Source organism: Squalius cephalus (genome assembly GCF_949319135.1).
Source record: "Squalius cephalus genome assembly, chromosome: 6".
Classification (NCBI taxonomy): domain Eukaryota; kingdom Metazoa; phylum Chordata; class Actinopteri; order Cypriniformes; family Leuciscidae; genus Squalius; species Squalius cephalus.
The window spans coordinates 684819-708330 of record NC_137127.1 but is presented as its reverse complement, the minus strand read 5'-3'; the positions used below and the strand labels follow the sequence as shown (position 1 = coordinate 708330).

The 23512-nt window shown below is 39.8% G+C and overlaps 1 protein-coding gene across 1 annotated transcript; it reads right to left on the bottom strand.

Moving 5' to 3' along the window:
- Nucleotides 1–12387: 12387 nt before the first annotated feature.
- On the bottom strand, nucleotides 12388–22696 carry LOC307160724 (cytochrome P450 1A1-like). The gene is made up of 7 exons (XM_079874910.1): nucleotides 22631–22696; nucleotides 17374–18221; nucleotides 16855–16981; nucleotides 16114–16203; nucleotides 15786–15909; nucleotides 15623–15709; nucleotides 12388–13440 (listed from the first exon to the last, which is right to left on the bottom strand). Exons 2-7 carry the CDS (start codon nucleotides 18211–18213, stop codon nucleotides 13143–13145), a joined length of 1566 nt encoding a protein of 521 aa, XP_079731036.1. The 5' UTR covers nucleotides 18214–18221; nucleotides 22631–22696; the 3' UTR covers nucleotides 12388–13142.
- Nucleotides 22697–23512: the final 816 nt, after the last annotated feature.

Below are 23512 nucleotides of genomic sequence, written 5' to 3'. Positions count from 1 at the left end.
TCTCAAGATCAGCTGATCAACCTGTGTTTATTCTTGGGGACTTTAATACACTGTCTTTAGCTACACATCTCCCAATGTTACAACAATATGTTGACTGTCCAACCCGCTCATCACGCATCCTTGACTTGCAATATCGAGGATGCATATAAGGCAATATGTAAGCCTCCCATTGGTAAATCAGACCATAATGTCATTCATTTATTGCTGAAGTATAGACAACGCGTGAAGAGGGAAAAGCCCATCGTCAAGACAATTGAGGTCTGGGACAGAGAGAGTGAGGATAAGCTAAAGAGCTGTTTTGAAACCACAGACTGGGACATGTTCTTTGACTCATGCAGAGACCCACATGAACTGACAGATTGCATCACTTCATATATACAGTTCTCTGAAAAATCCATAATTAATACCAAGGAAGCAAGAGTATTCCCTAATAATAAGCCCTGGCTGACAAAAGACATGAAGAGATGTCTTAATGACAAAAAGATGGCTTTTGTGAGGGGAGACACTGAAGGTGTTAAAAATAAAAGAAAGGAGCTCAGAGCCAAGATACAAAGGGCCAAAATGGACTTTAAGCATAAGGTGGAGGACCAGTTTTGTACAGGGAACCCCAGACAAGCGTGGAAGGGACTTAACACAATGATGGGAAGGAGATCCAGAGGAGGAGATGACGACGATTTACTGGACACTCCCTCCTTTGTGAATGATCTTAATCGGTTTTATGGTAGATTTGACATTGCAGATTTTAAAGATAAGAGCAACGCCATTTGTCTAGGTGCACACAGAAACCCCACCATTCAGCTTTCAGAACAGGAGGTTGGCATCTGTCTCTCACAGATTAAGCCCCACAAAGCACCGGGATCTGATGGTTTAGGGGGGCGTGCTTTGAAGGTGTGTGCCAGCCAGCTAAAGACTGTTTTAACTAGATTATTCCAATTTTTATTAAATACCTGCACTGTTCCGAAAACATGGAAACATTCTATCATAAGGCCAGTTCCCAAAAAACCAAGGTCTAAGACCTTGAATGACTTCCACCCTGTAGCTTTAACCTCCATACTGGCTAAATGCATGGAGAAGGTTGTCAGTAAACATCTTACCTCATGCATAAAAGAACAATTCGATCCATTACAGTTTGCTTACAGGACAAATAGGGGGACTGATGATGCTACCCTTACTATGTTTAACATGGTTTCTAGTCATTTACAGCAGAATAACACGTATGCACGGATTTTATTTATAGATTTTAACTCAGCTTTTAATACAATGCAGATTCATATTCTGCTGCAGCGGCTTTTGGACTTGGGTGTGAATGGGGGTCTTGTACATTGGGTCAAGGACTTTTTAACCGACCGCCCACAGAGAGTCTGTGTCAGAGGAACAGTATCGGAGGAAATTGTCCTAAACACTGGAGCGCCTCAGGGTTGTGTTCTCAGGGCCGGCGCTCCGCACACGCACATCACGCACTGCGCGTAGGGCACCAAGTGCTTGGGGGGGCACCAAAAAATCTGTGTCGTGAAAAATCATCACAATAGGCTACTAGTATAAATAACAAATAAAATATGTCTAAAGCATGTTAATATACAAAAGCAATACAAAAGTAATATAGGCCTAGACCAAATTAGTCGAGAAAAAGGTGAATCTCCTGTGCGGCCCTCTCTCCAGTCTCCCTCTGGTGCTCCCCTTCCCCACCTCCCAGTGGTCTGTTCGATTATGCCTCAATGTCAAATTTGGCAGACACCGACCTCAGACATGGCCTCGAAAAGGCACCAAGAGTCGGGGGCGGAAAAAAGAAGAGACAGCGGGATGATGCTCGCGCGTCGCTTGCAGGTAAGACAATGTTTGAAATAAAAATGTTAGTTTTGTAGCCCTTGCGTGTATGCATGTCCAGGGGCGTCGCTAGTAGTGCAAAAGATCCGGGGCTTTAGCCCTGCATGTTGAGTCTTTTATTTTAACGAGGGTCCGGGGGTTTCTCCCCCGGGAAATTTTGAAACTTGGGCTGTTAAAGATGCAGTTAGTTTGTTTGAGAAGGAAAGGAAGGCCAATCGTTGGGGTCCTCATCGTCATATTTGAATGACAAATAAAGCTAATTTTCCCCTAGGTAGGCTATTACGTTACAGATGTGTGCATAGGCTATTAGTGCAGAACGTTCCCTATTGTAATTTCTTCGCTTCAATACAATGTCTATCTGCCTCTTGGTAAGGTGAACTTTAGAAAAACCCTGCAACTGAACGTGATGTGATTTTGCCAAATTAGACCGCTTTAGATAAGTTTCTTCGTTGTTGTTCTATGCGGTCATTTTCAAGAGGTTCATAGGCCAAGGGCGACATCTGTTGGTGAAACTGCAATTAGAAAAAAAAACCCACAATCTCAGTGTTTGTATATTTTCATATTCACAGAGTTGTCAAATTATGTACAGAATTATTATATTGTGCCTCATCAGACCTCTTTTAAAGGTAAAATAGAGTTTTGAATTTTAAATGTTCCAGTGACAGTTCCAGTTTAAAATGTGCACTTTAAAATTCATACTTCATCAAATTCATACTTATACTGTTATTTGCACTTTAAGCTTTTTTTGCACTTTTAACTTTCTGTGTTTACATTGTTCAGTTCCAAATCTGTGTTTTTAGTAATTGTGGTGGTATTTGGTATTTATAATTTTAACCTTTATATTATTTATTTCTTTTCATGTTTGGTGCCATTGTTAATGTAAAATTATTTATTTGCAGCAGTTATTTTGGAAGTAAAGAGAACCTAACTAAGAAATCCTGAATGGTTGTAATTCCTTTTGTGGGTGGGGTGGTGGGGTAGTGGGGGGGGGGGGGGGGGGGGGGCAATCTGATGATATGGCCTTAGTTGGTCTTTTTTATAAGAATGATTCTGTGTCTGATTATTTTGCTCAGGTTTCCTGGCTAGAGCAATGGTGTAGGTCTAGCTTTTTGTCAATCAATGCTGTGAAAACAAAGGAGCTGATTTTACATCATGCAGAACCATCCCTGTCGCTTACTCTCTGTGGTCAAACAGTGGAGATAGGGAACAGTTTTAAGTATCTAGGTACATATGTGGATGATAAATTAAGTTTCACTGAAAATACTGATTGCATCTGTAAAAAAGCCGGACAGAGAATGTTTTTAATTAGGAAACTGAAGGAGTTCGGGGTTAGTCAAAATATTCTGGAGAAAGTGTATGTCAGCCTGATAGAGAGTATTCTTGAGTTTAATATCTCGGTCTGGTTCGGTCACTTAACACTTACAAATAAAAATAAGTTGGGCAGGATAGTTAAAACAGCAGTAAAGGTAATAGGCCAGCAACAAAAGTCACTGGATGTCCTTTATAGTACAGCTCTATATAGAAAGGCCCTGAGCGTCATTGGTGACAAAAAACACCCCCTCCATAATGAGTTTGAGCTGCTCCCTTCAGGGCAACGATACAGAGTGCCTCTGGCAAACAAGAATATTTATAAGCGATCTTTTATACCTAGCGCAATAAGCATAATTAATAAATCACACTAAATGGTATTTTTCTGGAGAGAAATTATACTGTACACGATGGGTATGGGGCAAACTGCAATGATGTGATGCGATGGGCGGAGAGATGTATGTGTCGTATGTGATATGATGTTGGTATGTTGATATATGTTTATGTTTGTATAATGATGTTTTTATAGGTCTGGTGAGACCAAAGAAAATTTTCCAGCCTTGGCTGGACAATAAAGTGATATTCTATTCTATTCTATTCTAAGAGGATAATGTACATCCAGCCGTTTGTTATCTCAGAATAAACCCCTTCAGGTGTGTGTGTGTGTGTGTGTGTGTCTGTGAATGTGAATGTGTGTGAATGTGTGTGATCGCAGAATAAACCCCTTCAGGTGTGTGTGTGTGTGTGTGTGTGTGTGTGTGTGAATGTGTGTGATCGCAGAATAAACCCCCTCAGGTGTGTGTGTGTGTGTGTGTGTGTGTGTGTGTGTGTGTGTGTGTGTGTGTGTGTGTGTGTGTGTGTGTGAATGTGTGTGATCGCAGAATAAACCCCTTCAGGTGTGTGTGTGTGTGTGTGTGTGTGTGTGTGTCTGTGAATGTGTGTGAATGTGTGTGATTGCAGAATAAACCCCTTCAGGTGTGTGTGTGTGTGTGTGTGTGTGTGTGTGTGTGTGTGTGTGTGTGTGTGTGTGTGTGTGTGTGTGAATGTGTGTGATCACAGAATAAACCCCCTCAGGTGTGTGTGTGTGTGTGTGTATGTGTGTGTGTGTGTGTGTGTGTGTGTGTGTGTGTGTGTGTGTGTGTGTGTGAATGTGTGTGATTGCAGAATAAACCCCCTCATGTGTGTGTGTGTGTGTGTGTGTGTGTATGTGTATGTGTGTGTGTGTGTGTGTGTGTGTGTGTGTGTGTGAATGTGTGTGATCGCAGAATAAACCCCCTCAGGTGTGTGTGTGTGTGTGTGTGTGTGTGTGTGTGTGTGTGTGTATGTGTGTATGTGTGTGTGTGTGTGTGTGTGTGTGTGTGTGTGTGTGTGTGTGATCTCAGAATAAACCCCTTCAGGTGTGTGTGTGTGTGTGTGTGTGTGTGATCTCAGAATAAACCCCTTCAGGTGTGTGTGTGTGTGTGTGTGTGTGTGTGTGTGTGTGTGTGTGTGTGTGTGTGTGTGTGTGTGTGTGTGATCTCAGAATAAACCCCTTCAGGCTGATGGAACACCTGATCCTGATCCTGATCCTGATGGCTTTATTCTGATAGAACCACCGGCTGGATGTACATTATCCCTCACTATAGTTATCGTTCTTGGTGTGAATGGGTCTTTATGATGGCTGAAACGACTGGCACCAGAACTGAGAGAACTGACGGTCAGAACTGACATCTTTCAAATAGTTGGCATCGCGACTTCCGGTTATGGCGCCTTGCTGAAGAGACGCACGAGTTAACCCCGCTGTAACTTGTATAAAAATTTCTTAGATATATCCTAGTTTGTGTGTATGTGCATCGTGTGAGCTCAGTTTGTTTAACAGCAAATACTGTTTAAGATGTCACCTAAACCAGCAAAGTATATCCGACTCCGAAAGCATGGAAGAGGTGGCGCGAGTTAGGCCTACATATGGCAGTGAAGACTCGTCGTCAGTATGTGGAGATCAAGCTGGCGGCTTACACGCTGATACAAGTGGTATCATACAAGCAATAAACTCGATGAAAGTCGACATGGCCTCTCAATTCGAAACTGTCCTTTCAGCTGTACAAGATATCAAAAACCAAGTTGCAGAATGTTTCGGAAGATTAACGCAGACAGAGGAACGCATTTCTCAGACCGAAGATTCGGTTTCCACACTTCAATCAATGACCTACGCTCATGAAAAGAAAATTACTTCACTTGCCTGGAAAATAGATGATTTGGAAAATCGCAGCCGACGCTCCAATCTGAGGCTCCTTGGTTTACCAGAAAAGTCTGAGGGCAACGATGCATGTACATTCTTAGAAAGCTGGTTACCAGAAGCGCTGGACATGGAACCACTGCGGAAGCCACTGGCCATAGAGAGGGCCCACAGGATCGGTTATATGCGAAAGACTGCAGCGGACGCGAAGTCTATCCCGAGAGTGATGATTGTGAAGTTTTTGGACTACAGAGACAAGGAGCGCGTGATGCAAGCGACCAGAGCAAAGAAAGATGTACTGTTCCAAAATCATCGAATCATGTTCTTTCCAGACCTTTCTGCTGAACTAAACAAGCAATGGAGGCAGTTCGACGAAGTAAAGAAGAAGCTGCGAGCTAAGGGTCTGATGTATGGATTCATCTTTCCAACCCATCTCCGAGTGACCGTTGATGGTCCATCAGAAGTTAACGACTTTCTAATGAACATGTAAGCTGGTGCTGTTTTCTGAGCTCTTTGTTCATTTTCAAGAATGTATATATGCAAAAGACAAAATCAATAGGTCGAACTCCAGAAGGGGACGATGTTAATTGCTCAGCGGGGCTCAAGTGCGATGAGATCCATTGTACGGTTCCTTTCCCTAAGGTAAATTGGGTTGATCCAGTTAAGAAAGTTAGAAGCAGAGAAGAGTTTAGATTTGCTGGTGGTTCTCGGCAATTCGTAGTTGTGTAGAGTTAAAGGTGTTTTTTTTATATATGTTTTTGTTTTTATTTTCTTCTGGGCAATGTTTATAGTCATGTTGTTTATTTTAGTTTGCTTTATGTCTGATCTTTACAAAGTACAGGTGATTTTTTGTTTTAAAATATGGGAGAGAGTTCATTTATCTCAAAATATAAAAGGATATGACAGAGAACATTAGAGTTAAATTTGTTTCGTGGAACTGTAGGGGGCTACATACTTTTTCTAAAATCAAACAAGTGATGTCTAGATTAAAACAATTACAGTCTAAAATTGTTTTTCTTCAAGAAACACACTTAATGCCCAAAGATATATGCAGAATACGTAATAGGTGGCCTGGTCAGGTATTTGCAGGTACTTTCTAACTTTATCTACACTCTAAAAAACGTTGGGTTATTTTGTGTACCCAATAGCTGGGTTAAAAATATTGGGCCGTTCTGTTGGGTTATTCGGATCATTTATTGGGTTGTTTCTATAACAACGCAGCCCGTTGGGTTAAAATTCAAATTTCAACGGTTGATCCCCGCAGCTGACAGAAGATACACGGGTGAGTTAATATTACACTAGGCTACAGTATGCATATTGTACATGTTTTTTTTTTTTTTCGTTATAAAGTGACTTTAAGCTCTTACATAGTATTATTGCCGCTTTTTTCTAAATGTTCAGCCAATTATTTCCATGTTGATATCTCCCAGTTGACTGATTTTTGTCCGCTGCGAATAACGACACCAAATATGGCAATATAGCCAGCCAATTTCTTAATACTCGGTTGTGTTACTCTTCCTAACTTTCTATGTTCTTTCCGATTCTTTTTGGGAAAGTTATTCATATTTTCATATTATTAACCGACGCGCTCGGCTTTAAGACCCAGCGGAAGCCTGGTCCATTCATCCAGTGTCGCAGTCACTTACAGGAAGAAGGTATGCGGAGTTATACCTACATTGTAGCGAAAATGTTTACTTGTTTTATCCCAACTACAGTGTGAATTTAAAATACTACAAAGTGTTAAACTAGGGTGACCATACGTCCTCTTTTTCCCGTACATGTCCTCTTTTTGGACCTAAAAAAAACGCGTCCGGCCGGGACGCCATTCATTGTGTGCGTTTTTGCATTGCTCGCGCCTTCTCGCACCATTGTTCGGTCGGTCATGCAGCCTACGTAACGCAAAACATTGGTCAAACTGCACCACGGCTTGTCAACAATGGCACATGGCTCCTGAACTGCGTTAAAAAAGAGGCCAAATGTAAATTCACAAACGATTTACCAAGAAATTTCCCGTGTTCCCGATTAAAAGCCCCGAAATATGGACACCCTAATTAAACATTTTATCCAGACAGACAACTCTATAAAGATTAAAAGTTATAAAATATAACTATGACTCAATAAGATAGTAAGTTATTACAATAGCCAATTAAGTTACATAACACTTTTCAGATCACCACATAACTTACCCATTAAATAAAATGACGGTTGGTTGAGACTTTATTCCTTTATAATAACATTTATTAGGCTACTTTTTAAATGACACATAGCAGTAAAAGGACATTTTAAATGGAGGTCATACATGGCCATTGCAGGAGCTCATACTGTAAAATTACAGCTGTGATTTTACAGTGAATTTATAGTAGGTTAGTGACAAATTGTTAGTGACAAATAAAGCCTATTGTCACTGACAATAGGCTTTATTTTTGTTAATTCACTTTATATTAACTAAACTTTTTTTTTACACAGGATGCTATTGATTCATAAGGGAAACGCTTCAGAAGTGGAACCTTGAAACATTAATCGACAGATGTGCAGGTGAGAGATAATGTAGCAAGCATATAGCAGCATCACTAATATGGTGAAACCTTTTTAATTTGACTTAATAAAAATTAGAACTTAGGCCTACTAACAATGAAGGATAATAAATTATTCAAATGGCACCTCTCCTTAAAGGAGTAGTCCACCAAAATGTTTTAAATTGGTCATAATTTTCTCACCATGTCCCTACTAACCTGTATGAATTTCTTTCTTATTTGGAACACAATTCCCAAGAGTTTTTTTTTTTTTTTTTTTTTTTTACAGCAATAAATCCAGAAAAATTTTTTTACACACACACACACACACACACACACACACACACACACACACACACACACAGATGTGACTGCAAGAGTGCATTTGTATAGAACAGCCACAAATGCATATAAAGGGGTGAGACCTTACACCCACACAAACACAAATGCAGGTGCACACACATGCATACACAACCTCATCACTAATAGGTGTTGGTTTTATATACACATTTTTAAATATTTTTTTTATTTAAAATTAATTATTTTTTTCTGCATTTGGTTTATTAAAATAAATATAATTTGACAATCAAACTCTACATCTTTTCTTTTAGTGGCATTTAAGTTATATTTTTGCAAATTTGTGGTGTTATTGCAAAACCAGACAATTTTAAAACACCTCAAATAATAATTGTTACTTTATAGCATTTGTTGATACAGCCTGTAGGTACATCATTTATGACAACACATTTTGGGTAATATTTGATCCATGTGTGCATATTTACTATTTAAAAATTCTTTTTAAAGGTTGGAACAAACATCATTCAATATTTGGAGGAGGAGGAGCAACGGAGGCAATTCCCTCATGTCCTGCAGCTTGGGGATAAATTCAACTGCTCACAAGCCTTCGTCATTGTGGGAGGAGTGGCACTAGAGCAAGACAGCCTTTTACAAGCTGTGGATACATGCTTTAAATTATTTTATGTTTTAGACATTGAGTATCCAAAGCCTGCAGCAGCTGTTTGGCAGTTTCTACAACACACAATATATTCTGTGCCAGGAGGAGTTCCATCCACTCACTGTCGCCTACTTAGGCAGTTTATAATTGGATAAGCTGGACAAGCTTTGTTTTGTTTTGTTTTGTTTATTTTCTTATTTCTTTTTCTTATTTTAATTTCTTCTATGTAAAGCAATTTGAATTGCCATTGTGTATGAAATGTGCTATATAAATAAACTTGCCTTGCCTTTGTTTTTGTATTCCATGTTTCTTAGAACTTAAAACATAATTGTAAATAAATTCATTTTAGCATTAATATTCTATCGCCTTATGAGGCAGTTTATAATTGCATTACTTTTTTTAATTTTATTTATTGAAACAATTTCTTACCTTTAGGAAATACATTAAAACAATTGCAACAATAACTTTTGAATGCAATGTCTAATTGAATGTAAATAAAGCATTGTTAATATACGTAAGTTGTGAGTTATTTATTTACAATAATAGTTAATTATAATAATACTAGGTTGATTAAAGCATTTTGACCAAATAACCCAACAGATTAGTTTTTTGTAACCCAATTTATTGGGTAAAACTAATTACCTAATTTATTGGGTTAAAATAACCCAACAATAGGTCGGTGCTATATCAACCCACCATTGGGTTAGCTGTTGGGTCGTTTTTAACCCAACTTTTTTAAGTGAGTACCCTTTCTGGGTTTAATGTGATGGGAGGGGAATTCAACTGCACATTGGATCCAATTAGAGATCGTTCATCTGGCCTTGATCAATCCCACAAACAGACTAGAAGGACCCTGAACTATTTTATACAGGATTTAAATCTTGTTGAAATATGGAGATAATTATACCCTAAAGATATTCAGTATTCTTGCTTCTCCAGAACACACCAGTCTTATTCTAGAATTGATTACTTTCTTATTTCTGCACCACTTATGTCGTATATTACTGATTGTTCTTACGATTCTATAGTAATTTCAGATCATGCCCCTATATCACTCACCTACGTTGACCCTAAATTACTTGGAAATCCTCCAAAATGGTGATTTCATCCCAAATGGCTCCTAGATGATCAATTCAAAAAACATATTATACAACAGATAGATATGTATTTTGAAATTAATACAACACAAACCTCAGCTAGTATCAGATGGGAGGCTTTTAAAGTCTTCATTAGAGGTGTTATTTTAAGTGTCACAAGTAGTAAATCAAAAAGATATAAGAAAGAATTGACTGAACTGGATACTAAAATTAAACTTATAGAAAAGACCTTATCACACAAAAATGACTTAACTAGTCATCAGGAACTGCTAAATCTTAGAACTAAATATAATGAGCTATCTGCCAAAAAAAGCAGCAGCTAGTCAAAATTATTATGATCAAGGTGAAAAGGCAGGGAAATTGTTAGCTTGGAGAATTAAACAAAAGCAATCTGAAAGAACAATAAATTCTATTGAAGATAATTGTGGCAGTATTACAGTGGACCCAGTAAAGATAAATGGCACTTTTAAATGCTTTTTTGAGACTTCCTCTGAGTATGCAGATCATATGCAAAAAGAGTTTCTTGACAGTTTGTCTATACCTACTATCTCTGAAGAGACAAAAAGGTCTCTAGACAGGGATATAACAGAAGAAGAAATTTCAGAAGCCATTGATAGTTTAACAGCAGGTTGAACACCGGGGCCAGATGGCCTTAATGTAGATTTTTACAAGAAATTTGGGGGAAGACTTTCCAGACCCATTTTAGATATGTTTAAAGAATCCTTTGCAAATGATGTGCTGCCAGAATCTTTAAGACATGCTCTCATTACACTAATACCTAAGCCTAACAAAATGTGAATCATTTAGACCAATTTCACTACTTAATACAGATGTTAAAATACTGAGTAAAATTTTAGCAAGGAGGTTGGAGGCACTTCTACCTAAGATAATACACAGAGACCAAAATGGATTCATTAAGGGCAGGCAAGGGTTTCGCAATGTTAGAACCTTGCTTAATGTTTTATATCTTATAAAGGCAACTAGTGATGCGGCCATTCTGTCCTTAGATGCTGAAAAGGCTTTCGACAGCGTGGAGTGGCCGTATCTATTTGAGGTCCTTAAAAGATTTGGGTTTGGAGAGGTTTTCTGTAAATGGATTAAGATACTTTACACACATCCTATGGCTGAAGTGCTCACTAATAATATAGTTTCCAAAGCCTTCAACATTCAAAGGGGCACTCGTCAAGGGTGCCCCCTTTCACCCCTTCTTTTTATCTTAGCAATCGAGCCACTTGCCATTGCTGTAAGATCTCATAGTAACATACCAGGCATCAGATCAGACACAGTAGATATGCGTAGTTCGTTGTACGCAGACGATGTAATTCTATACTTGACAAATCTGGCTCACTCCATTCCTTCCCTAATACAGCTTCTTTCACTCTTTGGTAACTTGGTTATAAAATGAATCAATCTAAATCATGTATTTTTTTACTGAATGATGGTGATAGTCGAATAACAGCTGTAACACCATTTAATGTGGTAGATTCCTTTGTTTATTTAGGAATTAAAATAACGGCTAATATAGATCAAATATCTTCAGTTAATTACCAACCTCTTTTGAACACTATCTCTAAATTTATTGAAAGATGGAGAAATCTACCTATATCTCTAATTGGACGTGTAAATACAATAAAAATGAGTGTGCTCCCTAAAATATTATATCTATTTCAAAATATTCCTCTCTGCCCTCCATCTTCCTTTTTTACAACACTCCAGAGATTATTCACTGACTTCATCTGGAATAATAAAAGAGCTCGTGTTCGGCTATCATTATTATACTTGCCTTATTATAGGGGTGGTCTCCAATTTCCAAATCTACAGTGGTACTATTGGGCAGCACAGTTACAATCTACTTTATTTTATTTCTCTTCTGAATCTTCTACATCTTGGATGGACATTGAATCTTTCTTCATAAAGTCAAAACTACCCCTTAATCTTTACCTTTATTCGTCAGGTATTAAATCTCTCAGAAAAGACAAAGATACAGTATCCTTTAACCCTATCCTCATTAATACAATTAACGTCTGGTGTGATAGGTCATTGTAATACTTTATCATGTTTTACCCCAATATGGGGAAACAAGTGTTTCAAACCAGCCAGATCTGACCCAGGATTTAAGATGTGGTTTGATAGAGGGCTGCAAAAAATGGAGGATTTCTATCTAAGGAAAATAATCTAATGTCCTTTGCAGAAATTGGAGCGGAATTTGATATTCCCAAAAAGCATTTCTTTAAATTCCTTCAACTTAGAAGCTATATTTCTTCTTATCAAGGTGCAAAGCTTACAAAACCTAATAAGACACCTCTTGAAGACCTATTATTAAAACCTGCCCAATCTAAAGGTTTAATATCTCTGTTTTATAAAATGTTAGAATCTTACTCCAAAGAATCATCAGAATCTAAATTGGCTTCCTAGAGAGAGGATTTAAATCTAAATATTCCCTTGCATGTATGGGAAGAAATATGTATGAAAGCTCAACTTCAAACATTTAATAGTAATCTCAAATTAATACAGTATAACTGGATTATGAGAACATATATTACTCCAGTTAGATTAAATAAAATTAACCATAATATTCCAGACACATGCATCAAATGCTCAGTTGATAAAGGCACACTTTTACATTGCATGTGGAACTGCCCGAAGCTGCAGGAGTTTTGGAAAGAGGTGGCTATATTTATTTTCCAGATGATAGCTATAAATCTACCGATGAAACCTGAAATTTTTATTTTGGGAATTATTCCTGAAAATATTGTTCACCATAGCAGTTCTCGTAAACTTGTTGATTTTAGTATACTTCAAGCAAAGCGTCTGATAGCTCTGTACTGGAAGAAAGTGGAAAGGCCGTCTATTGTACAGTGGATCAATAACATGTCTTTCTGTTTAGCAATGGAAAAGATAACTTATATGTTAAAAGGTAAACTTTCTTCTTTTGAGAAAATTTGGGCACCCTTTATTTCTTTAATATCAAATTCGGATTTTGGCAATGTACTAAATGAGACTGGAGAAGACAAGATAACTTGACATTTGACATATTGCCCATTTTTTTTTTTTTTTCTTCTTTTCTTTGTTTTTTCATATGAAAAGATGTAACTACATTATGGTTGTACTACATTTACTACTTTTTAATATCTTGTTACATCTCAATAAACAGATTGTTAAAAAAAAATAAAAAAATTTGGCATCGCAAGCTTTTCACAGGATCGCTACGGACTCCGACTCGGACCGGATCACAAGGCGTATCCGGGCTGTGGCGAGACTCGAAGCAGACAGCGCTTGTGCTTCATGGTCAGCCCATATTCTGGTGTCATGTCCAGCATTTCTCCCGGCATCCCGCTAAACTTTAACCTCTGGAGGAGGATGGCCAGGAACAGGAAGACCTCGGCCCGGCCGATGGACTCTCCTATGCAGCGCCGCTTGCCCAGGCCGAACACCAGAACTTTCTCTCCTTCCAGCTTGTTGATGTCCGTCCCGTCGGCGCTGAGGAACCGGTCAGGGTTGAAGCAGGACGGATCCTTCCACAGTTCCCTGCAAGGAGAGACAGAAGCGTCACTGCACTGCTTTTACATTGTTTTCACCTGTAAACATACATGCGTTTGACACTCGCTGCTCTTTGGTCGTTTTTAAAAAAAAAATTTGCATCGGAATGGTACGAAACTTGGTAAAGGTTTTGGCACTTGCTTTGTTAACACACACACACTCAAAAATCATGGAGATTATTCGAACAGGTTAAATCAGTGGTTCCCAATCCTGGTCCTGGGGACCCACAGCTCTGCACAGTTTGTATGTCTCCCTCATTTAACACACTTGATTCAGATCATCATCTCGTTAGGAAAGAGCTCTATGAACTGTACTGGGTGTGTCAGATAAAGGGGACATATAAAATGTGCAGAGCTGTGGGTCCCCAGGACCAGGATTGAGAACCACTGGGTTAAATGGTCAATAATGAGCGCATTGGAAATGAATGGGAGACGAGTTTCCTCTAGTGGAAGCGTTTGGTACTGCAGCCGAACAACATCTCACTGAAGATCATTTACTGAGATATCAGACTAAACATTTTTTAGACTTGTTTAGATTTTACTCACAGTTTTAGAGTAGAACATGCTTTGAACATATATTTCATATACAAATTTCAAATTGTATTTTTGCTCATTTTTCATAACAATAAACGTAACTTTTTTCAAGTTTACTTTTTAAAACTTTTTTTCACTTCAGCAATAATGTGCCAAGTGTCGTCTTTAAGAGATCAAACTTCAGTCTGTCGCTCTAAAGCGTTCAAGATTTACCACAGTTTAAGCTGGAAGATGTAATCGTCAGGTCTATGCTCAAAAAGCGAATAAATGGATTTTAAATACAGCGTAAATATAATTTAGTACCATAAAATCCCCAAAATACAAAATATTAAATAAAAAAAACAGTATCGAACTAAAATATAGTATATTCATTTCATTGAAATAAAAAAATAAATTTCAGTCATTTTTGACCGACACAAAGAGTTAAAACTCTGTGTTTTTTTCTCCGGTTACACTGCCCTTATTTCTTTATCTAGCTAAAGTCCCCTTGTGGTGTAAATCCAGCTTTTAATGTTGTTTATGTGTCTATGTGGTGTTTTTAATGTGCTTTAAGACAAACCATGTGTAAGTTCATAAGTCGACAGCATTGCTGAGTATTTCCTCCTTAAAACTGCAGTGAACCAAAGACAGTCTCAAAAACACGCTTTGAAATCGCTGGTGTTTCTGACGTCACAAACTACCTTGTAACCAATCAGATCAACGTGTGATCGTCAACCAGTGGATCTCTGAGCTGAGTGAGTGAGTGGAGGTGGGGCTCATTTGCATATTCATAGAACTAAATGAGGCAAGGGTGTCGAGTTACAGTCAAGATATTATAAGACATGAAGATTTTTTTCCAAGGAAAAACATTTAAATATGTCATTTTGGTGATCAAGATAAAGATAAAATTATTGACTATAGGGAGACTATAAATCTATTTTAATATTTTTTGCATTTATTATTTATTTTAATCAATTTAATTAAAATCTTTTTATATCTTTACATATCTATTAATATATTTTTCATTATTTGTTTTTACATTGTTACATGTTCTCTACACTTTTATGGCATCCATGTTTGAAAGGAGCTTTAAGGAGTAACTGTGTCACTTATTAGGTATTTTAAAGGTATTTTAGACATTTACTATGGTATTCTTGGAAGTACCATGGATGGAGAACCATTTAAATATATGTAAAAATACCATAGTATTTCCACCTGATACTAATTTATTATACTATAAACTATACCAGTTTAAAATATTATTAGGGAAAAAAATGCATTATATTATATTATATTATATTATATTATTTAAATATATTTGTATTATTTAAGCAATTTTATTGTTTGCTTATTTGAATCTAATATAGATATCAAATTAAATATGTTTAAAATCATTGTACCATAGTATCGCCACAGACAGTACACTGTAATTTATTATATTATATACTATACCAGTTTAAAATATTATTAGGAAAAAAGAAAACGTGCTATTTAATTATTGATTGATAGAAATAAATTTGTATTGTTTGCTCATTTTAATCTGACTTAAATATATTAAATAGTAAATATATATTTCAAATCAGTACTTAAACCCACAGTCGTCCTGTGACGCTGGAAATGCGTCTCACAAGCACATGAACTCATCGTAATAAACTCACGGGTCGTGGTTGACCTGCCACTGGTTGATAAACACACAGGTGTCTCTGGGAATGAAGTATCCATTGAGCGACGTGTCTTTAGACGTGCTGGAAGAGAAGAACACAGCACAGTTAGCTCGAGTCACGCTTCTGTCCTGAGCTCATGATGCCGCTTCACACTCACCAGTGAGGAATGGTGAACGGCATGAAGGAGGAGTGTCGGAAGATCTCCAGGATGAAGGCCTCGAGGAGCGGCAGATCCGTTCTGTCGGACAAGCGCGGCGTACGATCCATTCCGATCTTTTCTTCTACAAAACATTTCAATGCCATTTGTCAGATCAGAAGATTTTAAAACACAATCTCATGGAAATTCAGAACTATTGTACACTGCTGGCTGTGTGTGTGTCCCAGTGTCGGTTATGTTTAATGCTCGATATGAGTTCACGTGAATCGCCACCTCGTAAAAAACAGTTGTGTTTAAATGCAATATCTCTCCATCTAGACAGACTCACTCAGTTCTTCCTGCAGGCGCTCCTGGATCTCGGGATAGGCCACTAGATAGACGACAGCCCAGGACAGAGCCGTGCTGATGGTGTCGAAACCTGCCGATGAGCACACACACACACACACACACCTCAGTATCATCCATGCACCCGTATGAACATTCTGGCCGATACTGATAACCGATAATTCTTTATATTTGAAAGCCGATAACCGATATATATTCTGATAAATCTACATCCAAATTTGTATATAATTTTTGAAAGGCTGATTACAAAAAAAATAAAGTCATCCATGCACACATTTGAACTTTCTGGCCGATAACCGATAATTCTTCATATTTGAAAGCCGATAACTGATATATTGACCGATAAATCTAAATCCTGATTTTTTTAATAATTTTTGAAAGCCTGATTACAAACACAAAAGTCATCCATGCACACATATGAACATTCTGGCCGATACCGAAAACTGATAATTCTTTATAATGGAAAACCGATAACTGATATATAAAACTTATAGTTTTATCCAGCCGATATGACACATTGCACTTATTGTATTTTACATTTTTGAAGTGATTTCAATCATATTTCAATTCAAATCCATCATGGTGAACAGTGCGCTTCTGAAGCGTCTCAGCTGGAGGAAACAGTACATTATTTATCGGCCAAATATATCGGTTTAAATAAGATTTCAAATGAACGTATATGGACTGATGCCGATATCTCGCGCATCCCTAATCCAGAACTCACCGGCTCCGAAGAGGTCATTGACGATCCCGACGATCTTCTCGTCGGACACTTGTACGTTTGAGTTCTCGTCCAGCTTGCGGTCTTCGCAGTGGTCGATGAGCGAGTCGGTGATGTCACGGATGTTGTACTGAAACACATTTCGCGTTATTGAGCGACACGGACAACTTTTCATTTTCAAAATCTGACACAGTTATTGAACTGAACTGAATAAACATTGATCTGAATAATGACACTATTGTCTTTTTTTAGACAGAATTTGAATGTGTCTCATCTTTGACGTTTGCATCATTGATTATTACATTGTTACAATTTTATACAATTTTCGATAACTGTCATTTTGTATATGTACATTTCTGTTCTCTGATAACAGATCACTGTAAATTGTAATGCATTTTCTGTAAATCTGCTTTGAAACGATGTGTTTTGTGAAAAGCATTAAACGAACAAATGCGAATTGAATTCTGTTATTTCTATTATATAAAGAACTTAAGAACTGATCTGACGTATTAAAGCGTTCACCTTGTCGAACGTGTCATAATGATCCGAGACGATCCTCTGAATGAACTTGCTGAAGCGAGCGTTGATGGCGAGGAATTTCTTCATGGATGCACTGGGAAAGATGCGCAGAATCGGGATGAAATCCGCAGGATTCCCGCTTCCCACGATCTTCCCGAACTCGTCGCTCAGGTTCACCAAGCCCACCAGCTCGTCGTCGTCGTGGCTGTAGCGGCGGCCGAAGCAGATCCCGCAGATCACGTTGGCCACGGACACCACGATGTGCCGGAACGGGTCGAAGCTCCCGTCGGACTTCATGACGGTGTGAAGCCTCTGGATCAGATACAGTCCCTCTTTGCTGATGTGTTCTTCCAGAGCGCAGGAATACTCGGAGCTCTCGCCCTGGACCGTGGAGAAGGTCCTCAGTGCGCTAAGAGCTAGCTTTCGACGCGCACGCCAAACTCCCACCTGATCCGTGCTGAACGCCAAACTCTTCCCGTCGCTGATGAACCTGGTGCTGTAGAGATCGGGACGCCCGGAGAACTCCTCGCCCTGTTTGATGAGCGCCTGTCGGATCACCTCGTTTCCGCTGAGCACCACCACGGGACGCGTGCCGATCTGGATCTGGAACACCGGCCCGTAACACTTACTCATGGCGGTCAGGCTCAGGTGCGGGTTGCTTCCCACTTCCAGAACGTTCCCGATGATGGGAAGAGGCTTGGGTCCGGGAAGCTTCTGGAGCCCTTCGGGAATCTTGGTGCGCATGAGGCGCATTAGCAGATACACCACACATATGGTGATGATGGCCACGAGACTCTCGGACACTGAGATCGGGCCCAGAACCGGGACAAACTTTAGAGGCATTGCTGAACCTGCGCGAAACAAGAGAGAGATCAAACGACTGAGAAGGAGAGAAAGAATGCAGCAATACTAAAAGAAAAGATGTGTCTTTCTGCAACCATTGCATGAGGTTCTTTAGTTCATGCATGCAAATAACTGATAGATGTTTCACACAGGATAAATAATGTATTAATACTAGAAAAAAAGGTTTCTGCGCAAAACAAGAGAGAGTTCAATACGACTTGGTTATTTGCATTTTATAAAATCTATTAATGATAAACTAAATTTGGAGAGATTTGCCTCAAGGTCAGCGCATATCTGAGACACACACACCTTTCAGCAAATGCCCTATAATACACTAAATGAAGTTCCTAAACGCAAGTTAGGGAGGAGTGAGCCCATCTAATCTTTCAATCAACAGCCTGAGTATATAAGCAGCCGCTTACTTCTCTGTAGCATCAGCTGTTCCAGTATGCGGTATTGCCGCACGGAATAATGTCCGACATCCCGGAAATCCAGCTCTTTCCTTCAGACGACGAACTGACAAGTCTTCCTGAGACACCGACAGTCACTCCCCGCATAAGATCGGATCTTACGGATCCAAATACGGATAATCTTCATGAGCGTTCTGGCCGGGAAATCCAGCGCTCATACAAACCACGTTCCAAAAGGCAACGCTCTCCTCCACCTTCAAGATCGCCAGTTTTAACTGAGCCTCGTCCATCTTCTCAGACTTCATCTCTCCATTCTACCGCTGCTATTACACCGATTCCACCCATTTCAAAATGTTCAGTCAACAGCCTACGTCAAGTCCTCTCCAGCTCCGGAATCCATTTCTCCCGCAGATCATCAAAAGCTCAACTCTACAATCTTTTCATCAGTTCCAGCATTCCAACAAACACTTCAACAGCTCATAAAAGCAAGACTCGCCCCTCTTCTACCTCCGTTTCTCTCCCGGTCCGGCGTTCTGAACCCACACAATCCCAACGCGCCGATTCGAAAGCCGCCGGCGCTGCCACGGCTCGCACTTCCTTGTCCGCCGGTATTTCCACCCGGCCAACAACAGCGGCCGCAAAAAACAGTTCCGCTTCTTCTCCAGTTCTCACAAACTTCTTGCAGTCAGCCCCACTCCTCAGGCAAGAACCAAACTTACAAACACTTTCCACTGCACTTCCCTCTGCTTCTCCAGTTCTCTCTAACCTTCTTTATAATAACCCTTGTGCCAGGTCACCCTCTCAGACAGTTACTTTTCTCTCACCCTCAAACCAACCTACTCAGATAGCGGATCCTAGCGTGAGGTTGCCTTCGCTAGCCATCCCCCCTCCTCTTTCCTTCCATTCCAATTCACCTCAATCCTTTCTTCCCCTTTCTATCCTCCAATTGCCTCCCAATATCCTTCCCAGTACACATCCGAGCGTGAGGTTGCCTCCGCAAAGGATTTCTACACCTTTTTTTCCCACAAACCCTCCTTTTCCTCTCATTCCAGCCCATGCCAGCCATCTTTGACACCAGTCAGTAATGGGACCCTCCGATCAACATTCATCAACTTTTCTCAACACTAACACTTGCTCTTCAGATACCATCCACTTGCCAGCCCATTCACTCTCCACAGCAGTCCTTCTTCCAGCTCCTCCCAACGCAGTCGCCATGGAACCACCTCCAGTCTCAGCCCATCTCCGTTCCCTAATTCTATCAGAAATTCAGAACATTGGCTCCGGAAGCAGACTCCGATCCAACTCCAGTTTCACCTTATTCAGAACTCATATTCCTCTAGACCAGGGATGGGCAACTTCGGTCCTGGAGGGCCACTGTCCTACAGAGTTTAGCTCCAACCCTGAAAAAAATCACCTGCCTGTAATTTTCTAGTAATCCTGAGGACCTTGATTAGCTTGTTCAGGTGTGTTTGATTAGGGTTGAAGCTAAACTCTGTAGGACAGTGGCCCCCCTGGACCGAAGTTGCCCATCCCTGCTCTAGACCATCCCCTCAGATATCTCCATACCCTATCCACGAATACCATCTTACAAGCCGTTTCTCCCAGAACACTCCAAACCTACTGGACAGCTTGGGGTTCCTTCAAAAACTTCCACAGAGCTCACAACATGGTTTTTCCTGAGTTTTCCCTCCTCTCAATATCCTCCTTCATCACATACCTCCATCACACCAGTTTAATTCAACCAGGATCAATCAAAGTCTACCTTAGCGGAATTCATTTCTTTTTTAAGCTCCTCCATGGCCAACAGTGCCCCAACATTTCGAATCCTCAGATATCCCTCCTCATCAAAGGTTTACAAAAAACCAATCCCCCTCGTCCAGACTCTAGACAACCTTTAACCATCGACATTCTTAGCATCTGCCTAACCACTCTCCGCTCAGGTCTTTTTTCTCCCAACAAAACAAGAACCCTAGACGCCATGTTCAATTTGGCTTTCTTTGGTTTCCTCAGAGTCTCAGAATTCACCACCAACTCAAAATTCAACCCATCCATCCATCCTACATTCTCCGACCTTCAAATAATAAACCATGACACCATACGTTTCAACATCAAACAAAGCAAAACCGATCAATTGAAACATGGTCATTCGATTTTAATTTTCAATTTGCCAACCCCCATCCAACCATACCAGTCCTTAAACCTTTTTCTTCACCAGAGGAAATCCCAAATCCCAAATCCCAAATCACCTCTTCTCTCGACCCTCTTTTCATCTATGATAAAAACCTCCCTGCCTCCAAACATTGGTTTCAAAAGAACCTCAAATCCATCCTCAACAGTTCCGGCATCCCAACCAAACATTTCTCTTCACATTCCTTCCGAATAGGTGCAGCCACTACAGCAGCGCAAAGGGGCCTTTCCGATCACCAAATCAAAATGCTAGGTCGATGGTCGTCCCACGCCTTTGAAACATATGATCGTTCAGATCTGCATAACATTAGACAAGCACAACAAACACTAGCATCCTTCTGAATCCGGACCGCTTCTCCCTACTATTTGCATCTTACCGCTTACCTAGCCCCGCGGGGCGTGCATTCATCTGGATGCAGTGAGAGCTCTCCCTTTTCAGATGTGTGTGACATACCACTCCTGGAGTGGGGTCTCCCATCTGAATCGCCGTGTGGGCTCCCCCGTCCAGATGCATCGTAGGCTCTCCCGTTCGACTTGCTGTGTGGGCTCCCCCATTTTGATCACAGAGTTGAACTCCCTATTTATAAATATGGGGGAGGGCTCTCTCCGTCGAAATGCAGCGGGAGCAGTATGAGCTTTCTGTTCGGGCGCCGTGGGGGCTCTCCCTTTCCGAATCGCTGTGTGACCCTTCATGTTTTTTAACCATGGAGGCTCTCCCGTTCGGATCGCAGTGTGGGCCCTCCTATCCGAAAAGAGGACTGGAGGTACCAAGGATCGCACGTCCCTCGAGCGCGACGGGCCATTTATGTTTATGTGATCTAAGCCCCCTGCGTCAGAAGGACGGTAGTTCTGCATTTCCTCTGTATGCCGTAGGCTCCCTCTTGCTGCGTAGGGAGTTTAGCTTCAGATATTGGTGGCCCGTTTGCCTTTAGGGACGAGGACCCCTTCCCCCGTTTGTGACATCTGGAGGCCCTATGTTCTTTAACTCCATGGGGCTCCATGTCATGGATGCGGCAGGGCGTTCTCCAACCTCGTACTCAAACCTCCAGTCCCAAGATACTCCCGCAGGAGTAATTTCTGAAAGTCACTGCCGCAGCAGTACAGCGGTGAGATGTACCCCAGTAAATTTCCACAAGCTCATGTCGTTCCACTCCACAATGAACGCAGGCACTCTTTCAAACACAGCTCCCGCCGGAGCTCCACTCATAGCCCCACATGGTGGGCATAGTAGGGAGACGCAGTCCAGCCAGAGTTACCACAGGAGCCCCGTTAAACATCCCTGCTGCAGCAGCATCTATCCATGCCCCATACAGCTTTAAATTTCCACTTTTTTGGGGGGGGGGTAGAATGTTTTAAAGCTCTTAGGCATACTGTATTTTCTAAGTTTCTTAATTATTTGATCATGCTATTCTAACTTGCTGTCCCAAATTTTTATTCGACACTTTTGGGGGTATATCAGAGCTCGAGTTGAAGCTGCTTCATCGAGCCCCTCTTCAGTGGACAGCAAGCCAAATAAATTTAACCTAATATCTTAAAGATTTTATGGGCAAACAAACTCGTTAATTCATGCAGTGCAACTCCATATTTAGTGCTGAAAACTTTCTGAACAAAGGAACATATAGACATAATTAGGTTTATATTTAAATCTAAAAACTCTATAATGACCATGCACACAGTCAGTGAACAAGCTGTACAATACTGTGTAAAACAAGTCAGAAGAAACTAGAAAGAATTCATAGTTTGCAGTAAAAATGATAAAATGACATCAGCACACATGATCAAATATTCTCCAATGAAAAAGGCATTGACAGCTGACTTACACAGAGTGATCTGACGAGTATTTCCCTGTCTCTTCTCTTCTGAATGTGTGTATCCAGAGTCAATCTGAGTGTGTTGAGGAGTCCTGCGCGAGAGGCTTTATAGAGGACAGCACATCACGATTGGCTGCTGCTCGCGTGACGTCATGCTCTGTGAGTGAGTGAGATGTATTACTGATCATTAATGAGTTATTAATGAGACTCTTAATGAGTTCTCTTGCGTTTCCACAAATCTATATGACAATATTTTTTAAATTGAAAAAAAAATAAAATAATGATATGCTATATTTTTTGTTTCTATATTTACTTTTATTATTAAACGTAAATTCAACACGGAAACTTAAACATAATGAACATAATGATCGGAATTCAACAATATTTAGTATATATTACTTAAATCTTTCAAAAGTCCCTTTAATCAATCAATCAATCATCAATCAATAAATAATGTGAAACTATAAAAGACTCTATATGAATATGAATTAATGAGTTAAGCTTTGTTGGGCAATATTTTTTTATGTGATACTAATTCAATTCACATTTATTTGTAGCGCTTCACAATAGACTCCACATCGTTTCAAAGCAGATTTACAGAAAATGCATGAGTAAATATTATAGTTTATAGTGATCTGTTATCAGAGGAAACTTATGTATTTCAGAAATGTACATATACAAATCACACAGTTAGCTAAACATGTATTAAAGGCAGAAATAATGTGTTAATTGAAGTAATGAATACTTGTTTGTTAACAAATTATTATTACATATAAAAAATCGTAGCATTGGTGCATGTTGATTCAGAGTCTGCGTCATCAATCAATGCATAGACCGAGGAATAAATGAACAATGCAGATTATAGATTATATGCATAAATCTTAAAAATAC